The sequence below is a fragment of the Carica papaya genome, chromosome 8 (genome assembly GCF_054855325.1).
Source record: "Carica papaya isolate Zhongbai chromosome 8, ASM5485532v1, whole genome shotgun sequence".
Lineage (NCBI taxonomy): Eukaryota > Viridiplantae > Streptophyta > Magnoliopsida > Brassicales > Caricaceae > Carica > Carica papaya.
Window position 1 is genome coordinate 6,537,248 of NC_142316.1, and position 22,106 is coordinate 6,559,353.

The following is a 22,106-nucleotide window of genomic DNA, read 5'->3' on the forward strand; positions in this document are numbered from 1 at the left end:
TAAAAGAAATAAAAATCTAAGTAATTCCTTCTCATGAGACACCACTTTTGCATGAAATAGAATTTGGCATAATCCTACTCTACTTAAGGTGAAACATCTTGTGTCATATAAGGATATGTTGCATGTAAGAAGCATATTGAATGAAAAATGCATTCAGGTACAAAGTCAATATCCAACATGTAGAAGATAATAGTACATCCCTTTAAGGAATGTGAATACGCCAACAAATAATACAGCTTAGGCCCTATTTAAGGTAATCATAATCGCACATCTTCTTTCAGTTGATGGTTAGTATTTGGTTTAAATATATTGAATGAGAACTATAGAACCTAGATTATATTAATTTTCGTGGAGAATCTTGTGAAATAAAAATTCATGGGTCTTTCAAGATAAAAATGTGGAACTTTTCTTACTATTTCAAAAACTATATAATATATTCCTTGAAGTTCACAATGTACATGATAATACATATAGTCATAGTGTTAAGCAAGCAAGTAACAAAAGTAATATTTGGCTTCCATCATGGGAAAGGTTTAGTAGATGGGGGGATTGGTTTTGTAAGTAGGATTAGAATGGATATATAAATTTTACAAAAATGAGAAGAACACCAAATTAAATAAGGTTGAACTTGTTGAGATCTTTGTATTATTATATGAGTTAGAGATGGCAATGAATATGGACATCAAGCACTTGCATGTCAAAGGAAATTTGCAAATTGTTCACATGTTATTTCTTCACCAAAGAACATTATATGTAAGTTTAGAGTGTTTGGAAACTATGTTCTTTCTTATATGAATTTCTTTAAATAACTTTCTTTTATTTTTTGGATTCCAAGATTGTGTAATTATGTTGTAAATGCTTTAACAAAAAAAAAGAAGATAAGTTTATTACTTGAAGAGCATTCAGTTGTTTTTTATCCATATAAAGCAGAAGAACAAAACATATGACAAATCAAATATGGAAGGTAACATTTGATGCTAAAACAAACTAGTATTTGTTAGAATAATTTTATGTATATCAAAATAATAATTCTACTACAAATTTAAAAAAAAAAATTACTTCATAATATGTGGCGTATAAAAGTCATTAAAACTGTTCAAATATTAAATTATTAACTAATTAAATATTAAATTTTCTTTAAGAACTCATTCAATTACTGATGTAATCTCACGCTTTGACGATTTTTATTAAAGTACGTATACAAAAAAAAATGATTTTATGGTAAGAATGATGCGTAAAATCAAGAACTTGAAGTTAAAAATAATTGAAATGCTTAGAAAACTTAAGGACAAAGAAAAAAAAGAATATTATAAAATACTAAAACTACAACAAACTCAATTATCCAAAGTCATAATCATGTTTGAATGAAACGAAATCAAATTTCATTCAGCTTCTAATCTCCTGACTCTCTTTGTTTCCACTCTGTCTTTTATCTCTCAGTCTTTTGGTCCGCTCTTGATCTCATTCTCGACCTCTCTATCCTTCTCTACTTGGTTTGAACTCCCTTTGCTTCTCTGTTTTAAATCTCTTCACATAGTTAGAGTATCTAAATTGTTTGTTAATTTTGAAAAAGTAATAGAATAATCAAAGTAGAAAGAATACAAAAAATAGAAGTCTCATTATTTATTTTTAAATATTAGAGACTAAATTTAAAAAGTAACAAATAATTAAAAAAAAAAAACTGAAAGATGGAGGACCAAATTTAAAGTTGGTTTTATCATTCAAATTTTGAATTTTGAATGATAAATTATATATATATATATATATATATATATATATGTTTAGGTGATTGGATGGCAAAGTAGAGTTGGCAGGCTATACAACTAAGTTTGAAGCAAATTGACTCTGAAATTGCTTGGAATTCATAGTCAAAATTATCATATGAAAAGTGATTAAGAGAATAATTATAAATTGTTTTATAAGTCTCTGAATTGGAATTCCATCAATAGAGGTGGCTTACAAATTGGCTTTGAATGAAAGTTGTCAAAGCTTTTATGCTATGTAAAACCTATACATATTTCTGGTCTCAATTATGGGTTATTATAATATAAAGACTTGGTAACTCATTACATACATTAATTAGAAATTAAGTCATACTTAATTATTACATCTTTATAAAAATAAAAATAAAAAATGTTATATCAAATTTTTTTATTCTATGGTGAATATCTCAATTAAAATAATTAAATGTCATGAAATATTTTTTATATATATTCTTCACATACTTTGTATTATATTAGTACACAAATTTTGTATATATCTTTATACCTGATATTTTATAACGTTTATTAAAATTATGGTGTGAGATTTAATTTATTTTAATTAATATATAACTAATTTATATAATTGAAGAAAAACTATATATATAAATGAACTTCAGGTTCTTTTTGTATAATTTATAAACCCAAACTTTTGGTATTATAAACCAAAATTTCCAAAAAGTACCAACTTTTCCTCTACCAAACCCCCAAGTTTTCTCTCTTTCTACGGCAGAAGCCCCGCCGCCTATCTTATCGCCATACCTTCACCATTACAAGAATCCACAGGTGGGGCTGGTCTTCACAATTTATTAGATCTTATACTAGTGTACCTTTTTGCTTAAATTAATTTAGCAAAGCATTTTTTTTTTTATATATGAAAACTGAATGAGATAGTGAATGAAGTATCGGCGAACTTGTTTTGACAAAATTTTTTAAAAAAACACTGTACTAATCATATGTATATCCGAGTTACCCTGCAAACGAAAGATATTGGCAAATGTAAAAATCTAATATTTGAAATGGGGAAAGAAGAGAGGATGGAAAGAAAGAGGAAAAAGTGGTGGGTTAGTAAGAGTTGAGAAGAATGATTAGTAGTAATGTTGCAGCATTTTCATGGCTTCTCTTTATTGCCTTTTGCAGCTTAAATTGCGCCACAAATTAATATTTGCTTTTGTAGACAACCATATGTGGTCTCCTCCATTGTCAACACAACCCCACATCCACCCTTCACATAGAGGACTTCGAAACAATCCTGCTTTCATTTCATAATGATGTCTTGTCTTGGCATATGCATTTTTAAATTTACCTCACTCCCAATCTTCGTTGCTTTATTCTATTTGTCATATGTATGTTTTTCTAAGCTCAATATACTTGTCCATCACATGCAACAATTTTAAATCTTTTACGCTTCATTTTACATCTAGCATTTGGGACCCAAATGCAGCATTTGTTCTTTCAACTAAATTCTGCTCGATACTAAGAGATTGATTAGGCTAACCATTAGGTGTAGCATTTAAGGATCTTCACTCTCACAACAAAATAGATTTTATCCCATATTTCTGGCATTTTGAGTAAGCATAAGACAAGTGAATTTTTTACTGAATCATACTACATTTTTTAGGATATAATAAATAAATAGTATAAACTTAAATAAAATCTATTGAAGAGAAATATTTTTCTCTTAAATTATCATTTCAATGTCTATTAAAATTGAAAATTTCAATCATGGTTATGAAATTTAATAAAATTGAAAATTTTATTCAAGTTCCCAACATTTCTCGCGGACAAAAAGAAACAAGATTAAAGTTTGATTAGGGCGATATTGGGCTTTTGCTTTTGTATCACCTTTATCTATATATATATTGAAATAAAATAATTAACGAATGTTGAATCTGAAGCATGCCCGTCAATGCACATGGGTTGCATACCAAAATAACAGGCAACGCCAAAAAGACACGATTCGATTGTGCATTGAAAATGAAATAATTGTCCTTTTTTTTTTTTTTTTTTTTTTCCTGGTTCCAATTTCTGTCGTTGATTGAACTGGAAGATTTTATAATGTTATATGATGATACCAGAAGAATGGGCATGATCTGTCCTCATGATAAAAACACAAACCACCATCCATGTGATAGGTTTGAGTTTCATCATAAAAGGAAATCCCCAGTACAGTATATTCATAAGTATCAACATGGTTGATAAATAATAAACAAAGAAACCAGAATCATTTTCTAGTTCTCCCGTCCACACAACCACATGCTCTTGGTCAAATAAAAATCAAATACCATGTGCCAAGTCCACTCTCACGTCTATATCATCTATCCATTTGCAATTTGCATATATATTAAATCTAGCAATTGACCGTAGTTTTATATTCTACAAATTTTTCACCCACCCACCCCTAAATGGATTGAACCCATAGCATCAACCCCACAAGCCATAGCTTATATAGCTTATAGGCTAATCTACCTAAATCTATCAATGCCACAGTTGACCATTTAAGGCATCAACCATTTTGTCCCCTCTCAATAATTTTGTCCCCTAAAGTAAAAGGATAAACCATTTTCATGAGCTGCAAAATAAAGCGAATTGCACATTTTGTACACCCTATGAAATGGTAAAAGGGACACTATCAGCATTAAATTAAAGAAGAAACAAAAAGCAACAGGAACTCGGGAAAGTCCATTATACACGCTGGTGCTGATGATAGATGATTGATGGGTTTTTAACATGAGAAACAGTGGGGCAGAACTGCAATTTAACTCTCTACAACACAAGCCAAGCCAAATATGTTATCGGCAAAGAAGCCAATCACTCCAATTAAACCCTTTAATCCCAAAGGCCTTCAACATTTAAGCATTGTTCTAGCAGTTGCGTCCCTATTCCAGCAGCAGCTTCTACAATCTATGCACCGTTCATTGCAGAATCATTGTGCATGACATTCCCATCCTCATAAATCTTGCCGTTGACTTGAGTTCTTGGCCTCTATACAAGTAGCAGTTATATTTAAATGTAAAAACAAGTCTTAATATCCATCTTACAACCTTTGAAAATCAAATCATCATACCCATTCTGAAGGGTCGACAGAGTTCCCATTCAAGAGCTTGTGATTTTCTTCTTTTGTTTTGCTATCCTTGTCTTTGCTGCTCAAAGGTAGCGACAGAGGAGGGGTTCCATTTCCCCGATCAGGTAGTTCTGAATAGCAATAACTGAAAGTCAGTCGCTGCTAGTAGATGAATTACAGCAAAGATGAAAGATAAAAACCAAGCAGTCAAACAACTCTCACCTGGCAATTTCTTGTCTAAAAAGAAGACCACTAAATTTACGGTGTACCTGCAGAAAAACCATATTGTTGCTAAATTATGGAGCTGCAAACGAATCATTATAATAAAAATAAAAATTGAATATCGCAAACAGTTCATACCAAGCAACAACTACATCAACTGTATAATGTTTACGGGAAGCCACAATTAAAAGGCTCTGAATTGCAGCAATCAACCAAGCAAATTGCTTTATGAACCTATAATTTAAAATAGTTAGAAAAGAATCAATATAATACATGTACAGTTTCAGCAAAAAAAAAAAACATCATATAGAACACATTAACTTATATCTGAGGAGAAAAAACAGGAACCAGAAACTAGACAAATAGGCCTTCTAGGGAAAGGGGGAAGCCCCACCTAGCACATAACCAATTGACAAGTGAACATATACTCCAGCAGAATACAGACCAACCTGAGCTAATCCTCCAATGATTAAAAGCAACTAAATTTGCATAGTATGCATGAAAATCACATTTAAAACTTTCTTCTGACATTTACCGAACTGGCAAATAATATTAGTTCCCAGGGATTTGCATAATGTTAGCTGGCCAAAATTTACCTTACTGTGCCATATTTCTGATATGTGAGAACAAACACTAGAGTGAAGATCATGTGCGATGAAAAAATCAAATCACCACAACCATATATCACACCCCGAGGAACTGCACATTTTAGAAAACAAATAAGTACAGAGTACGACCTTAAAGAAATTAAGCAAGCATTTCAGGAAAAGATGAGGACTCACAATTAATTAGGAGGACTTCAAGTACACTCTCTGGACGTGGCAACCTTGCAAGTTCTGACCCCTGCAAGGTAAAGAAAGTTAATATCATATACCAAAAAAGACAGAAATTATGCCAAAAGGGTGCAAAGAAATGTCTCACTGAACAAAATCATAAAAAGATAACACCTAGAACATAAATAGACAAAAAGCCAAGAAGCAGTAAATATCACCACCAAGAAGTTACAGAAACATATCAGGACTACCTCACGGCAATGGTAGTTTGGACCAGGAAGCTGAGTAGAATAGAATGTAACAATACGGAGTATCTGGGATGCCTGTGACAAATAAAATGAACTGAATCACTTTGACAGCACAATATGCTTTGCAGCAGTTAACAAAGAACAACGAAATCTTCACCATTTGATTAAAGAAATAAGTTACACCCCATGATCCTCTTCTTACAAAAACAATTTGGTGGAAGAGAAGGGGATTAGGGAATTAAAAGGATGAAACCACAAATTTACAAGCCTATTATAGTATTTTCCATACTTCACTCTCTTGCCACTAATTTGAATTGAACTACAAGTGTAAACATGAACATTCATGAACACCAATTTCAAGTTTCATTTGGACTTTGAGTGAAGTTAATACTCCAAGGTGAAAACCAACCCTCACATACAAACTTCAAAATATACAAGAACATATTAAGGGTACGTTTAGAAAAAATGAACTATTTCCGTGGAATTCGTTTGAATATGTACTTGGGATAAGCGAACATGAAAACTCAATTTCCAATAAATTGTATACAGTCCAGATTCCATTAAAAATTGTGGAAACTGGAAATAAATATGATGGTCAAAAAAATCTGTTCATTTGTTTGGTTCATATTCACAAAACTATTAAGGGTATACCAAATGAAGATGACTTCACAAAACTAAAATTTTCAAACGAGTTCTAAAAAAGTAATTAATTTTTGAAAAATATACTCTCAAGTCTAGCATACATGATAATTATCCTTGATATAATTCACCTATCAACAGTTGGAACTTCATCTAGAGCTTAATAGAGAGATCAATCAGCAGAATTACAATTCAGGGATTATTGTAATCAATGAAATCAACACTTACAACTAAAAATGCTAGAATCCTGCACCACACCAATACTGTGTAGATCTTTTTGCTTTTCAAGATGAAAGGATGGAAAGTCCACTGCAAAAAGTACATCATGGATTAATATATGAAGGAACACCTTCCTCCATTACCATTAATCATAAAAATCAAACAAAAAAGAACGTTAAAAGGAAGATTTGTCATTCATTACATGAACATCAGTTGACAAGGTATTAATAAAACAATCAAACCTCCCAAACACCAGTAACAATGATGGATAAACAGTACACCACATTTTATATAAAGGATCTCTTGCCTGAGAATTTTCTATGTAACTGCAATGTATTAATTAAAACAATTGATTTTGGTTTTAAGAATAGATAAAAATCTATGGCGGATTGGCAAATTCCACAGTCAATCATGTTATCTGCAAGCAATATAAATTTACTAGCAGATTAAATTCCGAGAAAACTGACAATCACACAACTCAATCCGTGAAATAGCATAAAACTGTGATCTTTGTTTTATTCCAAAATTAACAGACATGTTCTGGACTATCTCTGTCGGCTAAGCTTCTATCAGTCAGATAATAAGATTTAACCAAGTGGCTAAATTTGGCACATTATACCCACTTCAGTTCAGTACCCAGCATTTTTGTAAAGAGAATTAATAAATACAGTATGTTATTTCATAAGGGTCCAGATAGATATCAATATTGAAAACCAGTTTAAATGCCAGTTGTTCAGACTCATTTATCATTCAGAAAAAAACTCAAATCTTTGTATGTGCACAGAAGCCAAATGTCTTAGGAACCATTAATTTCTGAAAACTGCGTGATCAACAGATAAAACTAAATCTCGCAGCAATACCAGTAAATGCATCATAATGCAATTTTGAAGAGTTAAATGTTCCAACCAAACTTCTAGGGATCATATGCATAGTTTTTTTGTTAGCCATTTTATCTAAAAGCATACAAAAACCTGTTTAAGCGGCAACAATTTCAAAATGCAAAGAAAGTGCTGCAACCCATACCAAATAGAAGAAAACAATGGTAACATACAAAACATGATAAGCTTGGAAGCGAATAACAAAAAGATTACTGCAATGCAGGTAAACTTACCAAGACAAATGACAAAAATACACAGGTAAATAGAGTCTCGCTTATGTAACCTTTATCTTGCCCAAGTTCCTATAAATCAAAAGTAAAAATTAAGTGTTTGAAACAAAGTAGTTTATAAATTTTCTTTTCTAAGAAAATTATAGAATATCACATCTTAAGGGAGAATGATTGATACAGACCGGAAGAAGAAAAAACCCAAGATCCTGTAGTGTTGGGCCTGGTCGATGCAGATAATGAACTCCTCGTGCTGCTAACCCGTGTATGTACTGTGGAAAATGTTCACATACTTCACAATGTCAAAAATAAACATGAAAAAAAGGGGCATACCACAGGAGGCAAAAAGTCAACCTGTTAAACATAATTCCTCACAACTAATGACAAACACAACCAAGAAAGTGGTGTACCAAGCATAGAGAAGTTAGTTAACAAGTTCTATGCAAAAGTATCATTTAAGGACTTTCCATTTTTCTATGCACATAAGCATTAAAAAAAAAAAAAACCATTTCAAAGATATTTGCATAAATAATATGGCCACAGAGGCATATGAAGGCTTACCAGAATTTTGAAAATACAATTAAAAACATAGTGACACAGAAATCTTCCAAATAACATCTGAGAATGTCACGTTCTCATTAAATGTTATTACAAAAGCAAAGAAGGCAGATCATCATCTTCTTATTGGGCAGAAAAGGTTCAAAACAGCAGGCATTGAACTAATCTCGACGTTCATGTAAAAAAGAAATTGATAAAAAATGAAGCCAACTTTGTGGGCCGAAAGACAGATTTAATCTTATACAAAAAGCATAAGTTTCTCCTCAAGAAGTTACCAGATGCAACAAACCATGATCATAACCCTCTACCAGCTTGTACACTTTCCAATCCAAATGCAGAAAAGAAGAAAATAAAGATTGCAAATTGTGCCTTTAATTGAAAAAATTGAATCCAAACAACCGTAACTTCAAGCAGCCTCAAAACAGTATCGAATGCTCAACAGCCAGGTGTCTGAAACCTTTCTTCTCAAAAGAAGAAAATTGAAATTCTCAACTACGTTTAACAGGAAAACGTTCAGAGCTTCATATTGTTGGTATTTTTGTTTAGAATAAAATAGAAACCTGAAAAATGAGACCAGCAAGAAGGTACTTCCAGTTCTCGGTGAGGAGGTTGATCTCTGTGGTGATCTCTGCGCATATTCTCTTCCATAACTTCAAACACAACCAAAATAGGAAACAGAAAAATCATATCAAACCAAAAGGCCTCAATTTCTACCAAAGAACTAAACACAGATGATCACCAATGAAGAAGCATATAAAGAAGGAGAAATTGTGGAGGAGGAGGAGAAGAACCTTTGAAGCCTCGCGTCCTATATAAAGCGTCATCTTCTTGTCGTGTAACAACCAGTTCCATAGTACTTCAAAGCCCAGCAGTTAAGGTTAACATCATTCACAATGTCTCCCTGACACAGAATAATCTCGTAAAAAATTCCCTAATAAATAATCTCAAGTTCCACAACACAAATCTGGTTCGGAAACTTAATATCGAAATCCCCCGAACGAATTCAAATCGGAAAAAAAAAACGTCGTTGTTCCAACGGTTATCAGAATAAGGCGATCTATGATTCAACGACGAAGAAATTGAATTGGATCAGCGACGAAGCTTTCTGTAAAGGAAGCAAGGGAAGAAGCAGAGTCCCGGGATTAGGAGTAATGCAGCGTTTTTTATGAAAATTGAAGAAGGAAAAGCCCTGAGATTCCTCTCTCTCTCTATCTCTATCTTTCTCTCTCTCTCTGTTGCCTTTCTCGCGTTTCTGTCTGCAATAAAACGCGAGTTGAACACGGAGAGACAGTTGAAATAAAAAGAGGGCTTTTCTTTCTTTTTATTCAAACAAAAAAAAAAAAAAGTTAAGTACTAGTCTACATTATATACGGAAAATTAAATCCCCAAAAAATTAGATTGTGAGATTAAGGGTTTCAAAAACTTAGGAGAAGCCTTTACCAAAGGGGAGTTAATTAAATTAATCAACTTTTAATTAATTAATTAATACTAATAATAATAAAAGGGCGGCGATTTTTTAATTTAATTACAGTTATTTAGAGGCTGTAAATCCCTTCATATCCTCCGGCCTCGGCCTGCGATTACGGGTAAATTCTTTTTAATTTTTAATTAAATATTTAAGAAAGTCTTGATTATTAAATTATTTTTTATTAAATCGAGGTTCAGTTTGTGGACCATCAAATCAAGTTTATATTTTGTAGATTTGAAAAGTAGTTGAAATTACAAAAATACCCAAACCCAAATAAGTGTTGGCTGGCTGCCAAACGAGAATAACTAACGGACTCCCTCCTCCCCATTTTCAATTACTTTGAAAACTCTTTTGGTCAATTCAAATTAAATCCGGCTCACGTGAATTTTCAAATTTTGATGATTAATTATTGTAATTATCCTTAATTATTTTATTATTATCATAATAAATTAATAATTTAGTGGAGAGAATGAACAATTGTACAAATGGTTGATAAGTTGAATTTTGAATATTTGGTATATGCATTTTCACTTATAACAAAATTATTTGTTTGGTACAAAAGTTACAAAGTATGTCTGTCACAATTTTGTCATCACTCTGTTAATAATTTATGGACCATGTGACATTACACTTCAAGTGTGGTTTAGTTATTATTAGTATTTCCATTTTTAAAATTTTTGGTTGTAAAAACATGTTTTAATTAACAATAAATCACCCTAATAATTGAACTGAATTAAATGCAAATTTAGTTTTTGGTCTTTTTAAGAATTTCATTCATTAGAAACATAGTGATGTCTCCCTTATAAGTAAAAATATTTATATCAATAATATTTGTGTGGATGGACAAGTAGGAGATAATTCAATTAATAAAAACTAAATTTAAATATAAATTAAACTAAATACTATTCAAATAAGTGCAGGATTTGAAACGTACCAACAAAATTAAAATATGTCTGATTTCGTGGTGCCAACTTTATTTCTGTGGTAGTGAGAAATATAAGACAGGATTTTTAAGAGAAGTAGTTTGGTGAATTTATTCAAAAAAAAAATTGAAGAATGATAGAATGTTTCCTTTTCAACTTAAATGTCAAATTAAACTAAATTGTAGTTTTTTTTAATAAAAAAAATATTCATGTTTCGAGTCTCCCTTCTTTTCAAAAAGAGCAAGGATTTAAGCTTTACACTTACACTGTTTGGCAAATCAAAAGTAAATTTTTATTATAAAAATTTCAAAATATTTTTTTTAATGATTTTTAAATTAAAATAACTTCTTAAATAAATTATATGCAATTAAAATATCTTATTTGTTGACGTAAATAAACATATTAATATCCATTATAAAAAAATTCTAATAGATGTTATTATTACGAAAATTGTAAGCTAATCTAGTAAAAATTACAAGACAATCTACATTTTTTCTATGTAAATATGAGAGATATAAATATCGTAATTATAAATGATAAATTCTTTTGATTTAATTATTAGTATAATCATTAATACGTAGATAATTAACTTTCACAACAAACTTTTTTTATTTTAAACAAATGTCAAACCTTCAAGGATATCCCAACATTGGATTATGAGTTGAAGAATCAACCTTAGTTAGAAAAATTCACTCTCCAGTTACTTTGATAGAAAGTTTTTTTAACATTTCATAACAGTCTTTATTATATTATTTTTAAAAAAAAAAAATTTACGAACTGCCTCTACCGTTATGAATGTATTCATTAATTTTTCTCTATAAGAGTCAAGCTCCTCATCGCATTCTATCTTATAATTTTATAGTGTTCATATTCTTTGTTAACTTCTATAGGAACCATTTGATCAAATAAGTAGATGGAAATTTATTAATAAACTTGTTACCGATAAAATTAATTTATATTTGTTTAGAATTCTAATATTAACACAACATTGAAGATATTTATATACTCAATATTGCATCGAGAACATATATCTTCATAGATCATAAAGTCCACTTTACTCTTTTTTATTGAAAACTAAATATAGTAATAATATTAAATGCATACCAACACAGTACACAAAAATAAATATATATCAAAATATATGCGAGAGAATTCAAACAAAATAAATACAAAATTATGTAACATTAAGGATTAAGAGTTATGAGTATATATATATATATGAAATAAAGAATATTAGTATTAGTTTATAATTTTAATATGTATTCATAAAAATATAATATAATATATATATATATACTAGCAATAACGAATTAGTGGGATTAACTTTTTTTATTATTCTTTCCAAACTTAAACCTAACTAAACTTAGAAGCATACAAAATTAGTAACATAACCCAACTTGACTTTCGAGTCAAATTCAAAATTGACATTAACAAAAGCGAAGTACTTTGGCCAACAAACTTATGTTAGTTGATTGTATATTTATTTAGTAACATAAATTTTTTGTTTTAAAAAGTTTTAGGAAAAGAAGAAATAAAAAAAGAAAATGGGGAAAAGGGATGGGTACATGACAGGTGAGGTGAGGTGCTGTTGGCAGTGATGCAGTGCACGACACAGATGATAAAAAAGAAAAAAGAGAAAAAGGCATGTTAAGTAACATGCTCAAATTAATGACCAAACCAAAAGGGGAAAGGATTCAAATAATGCAGCAACCAATGGCCCTCTTACAACTTTCAGACCCAGTCAACAACCACAAACTCTCCCGACCACTCCATTTCTTAGGGCCCAATAATGCACTCACACACATATATCATGTATATATATATATATATATAGAACAATCTTAACAATTTTATAAATATTTTTGTTGTAATGCTTGTGATATTGTTTATGCTGTATATATAATTTACAAATTTTTTTTTTATGTTTAGTTAGGCTTTAAGTATATTAGTAGTTTAATAATAATATGTTAAAATCCCTTACTTTTAACAAAATTACTACTTAAACGTCTTTTCTATAAATTTATTATTTTATAACATTTTCCCAACGCCGTCGGCAACCGCTTGGTCAACGAAACAATTGTTGACGAGGAGACACGGAAGCTTCTCGAGATACGAGCGTCATATTTGCGCAAATTGAAAAATTCGTCGACAGCAGGGTTCGAACCTGCGCGGGCGAAGCCCAACAGATTTCAAGTCTGTCTCCTTAACCACTCGGACATATCGACTTCTGCGGGTGGTTTTTATTTATATAACATTTGATAAATTATTATACAAATTAGGACAAAGAGAGGATTAAATATGTTTGAAGGGTTAATATCAGGCAACTAATTTATATTTTCGTTATTATATGAAATATATTATGTTTTTTAATTGAATAAAAAATTAAGTCATTATTTTTAATTTTAGTTAAAATGCTAACCATTATGGATGCAATTAAAATTCATGCAATCATCGTGACTCATTTCAAGTTGTAAGATTGATTTGATTTATTAAATCAAAATCATGAGAATAAATGAAAGAAAAATTGAGGCTAATAATTTTACTTGAATTGGACATGGACTCAATCTAAAGTGTTTGATAGGGAAAGATCAACATTGTGGTTGATCTCAAACATATGATACTGAATGAAATTTATCCATTAAAAGATTTGTTTATGTTATTTTATTTTAAAATAGCTATTAGGGTATATTATTCAATTAATTTTTACCCATTAAAAGATTTACAAAAAAAATATAAATATTCCATTAATTGATGATTTTGTCTTTTCTTTTTATAAGTGTATTACGACAAAGTTTGATAGTGTTTATTGGTTTTGTGATTAGAAAAACTAGAAGCCCCCCAATAATTTTTGTTACTAATAATTCAACCGAAAACAACTCAAATGATTTTGTAAGCTTACTAAAAGATTTAAAGAAGGGGTAAAAAACAAAGAGACTATTTGTCGGCAAGCCTCTTTTTCTATTGCCCATAAGGTTTTTCTTCGGAACTATTAATGTTTTGTTTCCTAAATTGTCTGCAACTGCGAAATTTCTTCAAATGCTTGTCTACCAATTTTCATCTGTTTTTTAATTTAATATAAAAAATATAATTTACTATTATTATTATTATTATTTTGGCTTCAAATTAAATTTTTACTCAAAAATTTAGTTAAATTCTACATTTATTTGGGCTGACTGACGAGCCCATTATCCAAATAAACAGCCCAAGAGGCCCTTAACTCGAACCATTCAAGTTTTCAAAGTTTGAACCAACGTGTATTTACACAAATGCCCTTACCCGTCCAATCTTCTCGTGATCGACGAGGCTTCACTAAACCCCTTTTGTATCGTTTCCTCGCAAAGCCCTAATCCTCAACTTGCTCAACTACAGTGAATCATCTATTCAGAAATGGCGATTCGTGAATCGGGCTTCCTCTACAATGTGAGTTCAACACCTATTAGCATTCTATGTTGATTCGAATGAAAACCAATCATATACGATTAAATTTCGCTGAACAAAAATCTCTAAGGGAGGATATAATTTCTTCGAATTTTCGGATACAGATTTTTATCTGTGACATTACTTTCTTAGTGTATCTGCTGTAGTTTGTTTCGTCCGAGTTAATTTGAGTTTAAATCGAATGTATTAGGGAAATGTTATGAATTTGGGGGAGCTTAATTGTACGCCGTGTTCTTGCATAAATAGCGTCAGCAGGCTGCATATCTTTTCCCAATTTAATGCTAAACAATGCTTCCCAATTTTTGCTGGTAATTCCGCCAGAGGAAATCGAAACCGAATTTATCCGGGCAGAGTTCATCTCAAGCTGGCAAATGGAAGACCCCGTGAGTTAACTTGCTTTTCCTTTTTTCTTTATATTCTTATCGAGGAATGCGTCAATAGCATGGCTCTATTTATTTACTGGCGAGTATGTGAGGTTTTGTTCTTATTAAGATTTATTTGACTTCGTCTTCATCGAGTTCCGATGTGGTTAAATCAGCAATGTTGATTCAAGTGCTCAAAATTAAGTTACTCTCTTAAAATTTGTGTTGTATCAGAATTGAGGAACGTAGCTTTATGTATTAGGTGGAAATGAGGTCTGAAGGAAGGTCCATGTTTTGCTATAGACCTGAATGAATGCAGGTGCCTGGGAATTCTCTTAGGAGAAAAACACATTTGATATGGTAGTTTCCTTGTTCCTGGTTTAAATCCTTTGCAAGTTTTTCTTATAATTTCTATTTAATTTAGTGCAGCACCCGTTAGACAAGCTCGGAAGCTGTTGCCACTGAAGCCATGCTGGGTAAAAAGCGATGATGCTGCTGAGGAACTTATGAGTGGTGAAAGTATCTTATTAAATGAGCAAGCCTTAAAGCAGGATCTAGAAATTGCAATTGAGGAGGAGAACTACGCGGAAGCAGCGAAAATCAGGGATAGTCTTCGAGCACTCCATGATGACAGCAAAGCTTCAGTACTTGCGGCAAATGCTCGCTTTTACAAATCATTCAGGAATGGGGATCTGGCTGCAATGCAAGCCCTATGGACAAAAGGGGATAATGCATGTTGTGTTCATCCGGGTGCAAATGGTATAACTGGATATGAATTTGTGATGGAAAGCTGGGAGATTGTATGGGTGAATTATGAATTTCCATTGGAGATTGAACTGAAAGATGTTGAGGTTCATGTTAGAGGAAATGTAGGGTATGTTACTTGCACAGAATTTGTGAAGACAAAAGGTGGGAGTTGGGGAGCCCAATTTGCCACAAATGTGTTTGAGAGGATTCATGGTGAGTGGTTTATGTGTGTTCACCATGCTTCACCTGTTGACTTGTGAAAATACAAATGAGTTTTGATGTTTGGAGAATTATGGGCTAAGATTAGAGACTTATGATTGTCTTTTCAAATGGTGAAGCCAGCTTGGGTTGACACTTGGCCTTGGCCTTGGCCTTGCGTAGTTTCAGTAATAATTCATAACTTCACCTTAAAGAATAATCTTACCTTAGTATTATAAGTTAACCCGAGTAAATAAATTCTTTTTCCACCCACCATATGGATAGGGAAACACTTTTGTGAGTTTAGACAATAAGGGATGGAGTAGATGGAAGAAATGACATTTCATTGCCCAAGAGCTTTTATGAAATACACATTCCATTGCCATGTACTAATTAAATATTGATGAAATACACTAGCTATTTCGTCATTTATAGAACAAAACCAGCCACCCTCCACATGATAAATTAAATGTTTTATTTTTTATCAAAAAAAGTAATTTTCTTTCTTCTTTTCTTTTTCTTTTCCCAATTGCATGCAATTAAATTTTAGTAATCAATCTTTTGTTCAATCATGTGTCTGAATTAAATTTTTATTTGCATAACATGTCATGCAGTTAATTATATTGTTAATATTCTTTATTGATTATTATACTTTTTCTTTTTTCGAAATGTAGTTGAAAAGTCTTGAACTTGAGCGATCAGCTCCATTATAAAAGGCAATACAAAATACAATTTAAAAATAGTAATAATATAAAACAATATAGTCAACTATTCTATAAAACATATTAGATAATAAAATTCACCTTAGTAAGAGTTCGATAGAGAGAGAGAGTGTATACATGTACCGAGAGTTTTAGGAGGAATAGAAACAAAGGAAATTTTACTAATTGTTTTTTAAAGAATTTAACATGTTGTAATAGGATGCTATTGGGAAAACATGTATAAATCTAGACTTAATTTTCTTAAATTGTTCTTTAATATTTTATTTTAAAACAACCAACAATAACATATAATATAAACATCAAAGAATACAAGCCACTAAAGATGAAGAAAATCATGTTATTTGCTAAAGATAAGTTAGTACAAAGTAGTGTCTTTTTGTTTTTTGTTTTCTTTTAGATCTAATTGAAAAACATGCAGATATGCTGAAAAAACATACTCTAATAGCACTAAGAACTAAAAAAGAGGGTGGTTCCTGCAAAATATATCTACCATCTTGGTTACAAAAAATTATTATTATTTTTTAAAAAAATGAGTCGATATCATTTGATTTTTTTTACCATGTTCATGTCATTTATATTGATATGTAACTTCTTAACTAACAAGGTAAGAAACACCTAATTTTAATTATGGACCCATTGATTTCTCTTATACCAAATGCCCCATAAAACATAAAGGTCCCATGTCCATGACTAAGGATAGGGTATAGAAGAGACAGATATGAACCATGGATGAAAAGCATCATAGGAACTTGGATTAAGTTGCATTGGATAGAACTTCACATTTTTTATGCCTACACATATTTCTAAATAGATGGTTAATATTTTTACCTACCTCCCTACACATATGACACATCAAATTTACTTGAATACGTTTATGTTTTAATCGACATTGAACATGCTATCTTGCACCAATCGTCATACGCAATGCTTCATCCTTGGTATTGTATTCACATACCAAACCTTCTTTCAATCTATTAGAGAGCTTATTGTGGTTAAGTTTACTTGACCCAATGTGTTTAGTTGCCATATCAAGTGATAATCCAACTGGACTAAAATTTTTCCATGATTATCAAAGTACCAAAAAAACTTGTCTAGGGGACCATTGTAGCTTAATGGTATCCTTAAGATTTCTCCAGTATCATTCGTGTTGAACGCCTTTTGTATTAGCTTTATATTCCATGTTTGTATCCCAGGGTGTATAAAATCAGAGAGTATCTCAATGGTTGTATCTTGTAGCTGAGGGTGTATAAAATATAAACAAATAAAACTCTATTAATTGTTGTTTTTGTGAAGAATTTAACGAGTTGCAAAGAGATACTACTATGATAACATGAAAGTACAAGGTAAAAATTGGTCAAATTAAAAGTAAAACGTATAAATTTAGATTTAATTTTCTTAAATTATTGCTCTAATATTTTGTTTTAAAAAACCAAATGTAACATATATTGTAAATGTCAAATAGTATAAGCAACCAAAGATGAAAAAAGTCATGTTGCTCGCCAAAGATAAGTTATAGAAATGTGGTATTTTTTTTTTTGAGATAAAAACTAAAAAACATCAACTATACTAGAGAAATACACTCTCACAGCACTAAAGGAACCAACAAGTGGTGATTCCTGCCAAATGTAGCTACTATCTCAATTACAAAGAACTCTTTTAACTCATGCATGAACTATCAAATTGAAATCTCTATCAATCCAAGTAATGAATATAATATTACATAGTTGAGATAGATATCAAAAATCATCTAACGCTAAACATAGTTATGAGTTTACCGCTATTGTTGAGTTTAATAGCTAGATAATCTGTTTATAATCTCCTTCCATCACAACTCTTGATACACCCACCTGATATGCCAACTATAGACCAAAACACATAGCCATTACTTCAATAATTTCTATCACTATGTAGCTGGTAATTATCTCATCTCGGTAATACAATCATCTACAATATATCTCTATAAATCACACTAAGGCATTATTTCTCTGTGAAGTATCATAATTCAATTTATACATAACTTGAGATGGAGGACACAATCTCCTAAAAATATTAGATGATGTGGGGGAGACCCCAGTTGAAATGACTTCATTTTTTTTTCCATGTCCAATTCATTTATATGGATTTATAATTTTTGAACTAAAAAAGATAAGGAACACCCAATTTTCTTCTCCACCAAATATCCCAAAAAACATAAAAGACCAATGACCATGAATGAAGACATGATGTAGAAGAGAGAATATTAACTAGGGATAAAAATCTTCATGTGAACTTGGATTAAGTCTTAATGGATAAAGCTTTCATACCTCTAATGCATATGCGTATTTTCGAAATATATAGTCAATGTCTTCATCCACCTCCCCACGCATAGGATACATCAAATTCACTTGAATTCTTTTATGTCTTAATCGACATTAAACAAATAATATATCTTGCAGCATTGCTATACATAATGCTTTGCGCTTGGTATTACATTCGCATGCCATACTTTCTTCTTATCTATTAGAGAGTTTATTGTGGTTGAGTTTGTTTCACTTGTATTTTTTGTTGCATGTCAAGTGATAACTTGAGTTCACTGAGAATTCTTCATAATTATCAAAATATCAAATCAACTTGTCTGGAGGAGTATTGCAACTTAATTGTATCCTTAGGATTTTTTAAGCATCATTTTGTGTTGAACACCTTCTTACATTGACCAAAATAATTGAGAACTTCATCTACAAACCATTAGAGACATACAAAAATGATAACAATATCTGGAGAGCCAAACTTACAACTTTATAGAAAAGTACTGATGCCTAATCAATTGTAACCTTTATTGTTTTGATGTATATTTATTACATCAAATTTTATGCGTAAAATTATATTTAAAAAAATTAACTAATCAAATAATATCATATGACTAAATTGATGATATGTTACATGATCATTAATAGTAATAGTGATCACTGACCAAAAAAAAATATGAATTTAGATATTTTTAAAAGATATAGAGATTAATTTAATATAAAAAAATATTTTTTTTATAAAAAATGTAGAGATTAATTTAATGCAAACTCACAATATGAGTGAAATCTAAAAAAATAAAAAAAAAATAGAAGAAGAAAGAAAAATTAAAAAAAGCAAAATTTTATTAGTCATTTAAATCTTGCATTTTATTATATTATTAATGCATATAATTCAGTTAATTAATAAAATTTATAAATTTTGTTGAAGTAGAAGACAAGTATTAATCTAAACTGACACGTTTTCTGACTTTTCTTGCGATGAGCAACGCATTAGTTACTAGTAAATTATGCCATATTATCTACACTTTTCGTAAAGAGGATTCGTTTCTGGAATCATATACACCGTCAAACATACGCAACACAAGTCGAATCATTCCCCACTCTATTCACTATGATAATCTCTAATATATATTCACCCATAAGTGTGTGTATATATATACATATATAACATAGCATCACCATTTACGTAGCTAGCTCGAGTTTTAATTAAAACCTCACCAAGAAGTTCAACCTGCAGGTAAATTTTTATTCAATGTCATCCTTCAACCTCTTCTTTTGTCGTAGCCGCAAATTTGATGATCCATTCATCGCCGACATCTGCAAACCGTTTCGGGAATTCAGGTATTACGGAACCCGGGACGAAGAAGCATCGTTTGGTGAGTTATCAAAGATGGATTGGAAGGAAACGCCGGAAGCTCACGTGTTGAAAAGTTACCTGCCGGGAGTGAAGAAGGAAGAAGTGAAAGTGGAGGTGGAAAACGATAACGTGGTGCGTGTGAGCGGCCAGAAGAGTATGGAGAAAGAGGAGACATTCGGTGACTGGCAACGCCTGGAATGCAGCAATGAGAATTACTTAAGAAGGTTCAGGTTGCCGGATAATTCTAGAACCGACATGGTTAAAGCTCGTTTCGAGGACGGAGTGCTTACTCTCACTGTTCCTAAGCGACAGACCAAAAACTCTCCCAGTTTCAAGCGTGTTCCGATCCAGTGAAATTAATTAAAACCCTCATCTCAAAACTAGTATATTTACCGTATGTATACGTGAGGGAATGTTTGTGTATGCATGTCTTATGTTTAAGTATATGTGTACGTATATACGTGTATGAATGTGCTGCTGCCTTCTCCTCTCTTTTGTGTTAGAGAGATGATTTAGCGCACGGGATAAATAAGAGATTTGTATGAATGTCAAGATGATTTTAATCTATGTTCATTTTCTAATAGTTTCTATATAAATTTTTGTGTTTTTCCGTAAAATTAATTTAACATGTTTACAGTATAAAGATTTTATTGACGAGGAACAAAATTTGGAGGACAAAAAAGAACTTCTTCATCTACCTTTTTTTTTTCTTGTTTAAATTTATATCGAATGGGGTAAGATTGAAGTTTATATTTTTTACAGAATTAATTTAAAGTATTTAGAGGAATAAAATTAATTAATTCTTCAGTATATATTCTCTTCGTACCAAATACAATTATCGACATATGAGATTGATTCTTAGATATGATGAAGTAAAGTAAATTAATTTTGTAGTATTAAAAAACTTTATAGAAAGGTGATGCTCTCTCTTCTAATATAATGTCAGCGTAATTGATAGACAACAAATTGCCATTGAAGAAATAAAATTTTGAAATTTGTTTTATAATTTGGTTAATATATATATATTGATGCGGAACTCCAGGACCCTTGTTTGAATTTTAGAACTTTTCAATCGGTTTAGAACATAATTTAGATTACAAATAAAAAGGAATTAAGTTTGTTCAATCAACCAAATGTTAAAAGTTAAATAGAACCCAAGAAAAATAAATGATATTCATTGAATCCAATCCAAATAAACACTAGGAACAATTGAAATAGGAAATCAAAATTGAATACAAGTGATAGCAATTGTATTCCAAATCAACACCTTGTGCATAAAGTGAAAAAAAAGCCAAAACACTCTTAACTCAATTCTGAAATATTTGATTACCATTCTTGATGTCCACAAAGAAGAGTTCCTTTGGTATTTATAGCCAAAAAAATCAATGATAAGTTACAACATAATAACTACAATTATAACTCCCACAATAACTAGGTTAATTATGTGATAATTACAGTTGTAACTCTAACAATAAGTAGGCTAATTATAGATATGTAATTATTATGTAACTTCTTGTAACTCTACTCTTCTTAACCAATACCACTAATTGTTTGTGGCACTATATAGTTATGAGCTCATTCTTGTAATAACACTAAGACAAGACTTAAGCCCAAATGAGTTATACTTGACTATATAGGCTTAATTAACTCAAATTAAAATAAAACAATCCAAAATACTTAAAACAACTCAATTAATCTAGCCCATACACAAGACTTATTCACCCATTACCAATAAGACTCAAACAAGCCCAAATTATCCCAAATCATTTAAACCCAATTAAAGTTACAAATTTGGTCTGTTCAAAAAGCTCATATTTAAACTTTTCACAATTAACCAGCCCATCATCCACATGTTTTTGAGTAAAAACTTGGAGCAACTCTTTAAACTTCTTTGTCTTTGATCTTGTTACTGGTCTGCTGAAACTTTCCAAGTTTGGAACCTTATTTATGTTCACGTCATTTGAAATTTGCTACAAGTCACTTTTTGATGCTCTTTGAGTATCTTGAGTGTTTTTAGC

The 22,106-nt window shown here is 30.9% G+C and overlaps 3 protein-coding genes and 1 non-coding gene across 7 annotated transcripts; 2 read left to right on the forward strand and 2 right to left on the reverse strand.

Annotated features, from left to right (window-relative positions):
* Positions 1-4,375: 4,375 nt before the first annotated feature.
* Positions 4,376-9,858, reverse strand: ATIPCS1 (Inositol phosphorylceramide synthase 1). Of its 2 annotated transcripts, none has more exons than XM_022041685.2 (12): positions 9,380-9,858; positions 9,149-9,238; positions 8,216-8,302; positions 8,037-8,105; positions 6,935-7,015; positions 6,071-6,142; positions 5,829-5,889; positions 5,643-5,745; positions 5,185-5,280; positions 5,047-5,093; positions 4,828-4,955; positions 4,376-4,745 (listed from the first exon to the last, which is right to left on the reverse strand). In XM_022041685.2, exons 1-12 carry the CDS (start codon positions 9,410-9,412, stop codon positions 4,665-4,667), a joined length of 948 nt encoding a protein of 315 aa, XP_021897377.1. In that variant the 5' UTR covers positions 9,413-9,858; the 3' UTR covers positions 4,376-4,664. The 2 variants fall into 2 exon arrangements, with proteins under 2 accessions (XP_021897377.1, XP_088065642.1); XM_088209516.1 differs by having other exon boundaries at positions 8,216-8,322; positions 9,380-9,585.
* Positions 9,859-13,122: 3,264 nt separating this feature from the next.
* On the reverse strand, positions 13,123-13,204 carry TRNAS-UGA (transfer RNA serine (anticodon UGA)). Its single transcript has one exon. It is a non-coding gene; the product is annotated as a tRNA-Ser (tRNA).
* A 1,037-nt stretch (positions 13,205-14,241) lies between these two features.
* Positions 14,242-15,816, forward strand: LOC110814211 (Nuclear transport factor 2 (NTF2) family protein). Of its 3 annotated transcripts, none has more exons than XM_022041602.2 (3): positions 14,242-14,399; positions 14,608-14,800; positions 15,209-15,816. In XM_022041602.2, the coding sequence occupies exons 1-3, from the start codon at positions 14,367-14,369 to the stop codon at positions 15,784-15,786; spliced, it is 804 nt and encodes a 267-aa protein (XP_021897294.1). In that variant the 5' UTR covers positions 14,242-14,366; the 3' UTR covers positions 15,787-15,816. The 3 variants fall into 3 exon arrangements, with proteins under 3 accessions (XP_021897294.1, XP_021897295.1, XP_088066079.1); XM_022041603.2 differs by having other exon boundaries at positions 14,266-14,399; positions 14,739-14,800; positions 15,204-15,816; XM_088209953.1 differs by lacking the exons at positions 14,242-14,399; positions 14,608-14,800 and adding an exon at positions 14,815-15,098.
* Positions 15,817-19,983: 4,167 nt separating this feature from the next.
* Positions 19,984-20,442, forward strand: LOC110814230 (17.7 kDa class I heat shock protein-like). The gene has a single exon (XM_022041630.2). The coding sequence runs from the start codon at positions 19,984-19,986 to the stop codon at positions 20,440-20,442; it is 459 nt and encodes a 152-aa protein (XP_021897322.2).
* Positions 20,443-22,106: the final 1,664 nt, after the last annotated feature.

Coding starts and splice junctions, on each gene's coding strand:
- LOC110814211 (XM_022041602.2), top strand. CDS start 14,367: ATGGCGATTCGTGAATCGGGCTTCCTCTACAAT. Junction 14,400..14,607: donor AATCGGGCTTCCTCTACAAT/GTGAGTTCAACA, acceptor CGAATGTATTAG/GGAAATGTTATGAATTTGGG. Junction 14,801..15,208: donor GCTGGCAAATGGAAGACCCC/GTGAGTTAACTT, acceptor AATTTAGTGCAG/CACCCGTTAGACAAGCTCGG.
- LOC110814230 (XM_022041630.2), top strand. CDS start 19,984: ATGTCATCCTTCAACCTCTTCTTTTGTCGTAGCCGCAAATTTGATGAT.
- ATIPCS1 (XM_088209516.1), bottom strand. CDS start 9,440: ATGGAACTGGTTGTTACACGACAAGAAGATGACGCTTTATATAGGACG. Junction 8,323..9,148: donor TTGCTGGTCTCATTTTTCAG/GTTTCTATTTTA, acceptor GACATTGTGAAG/TATGTGAACATTTTCCACAG. Junction 5,094..5,184: donor GTTGATGTAGTTGTTGCTTG/GTATGAACTGTT, acceptor GTTTTTCTGCAG/GTACACCGTAAATTTAGTGG.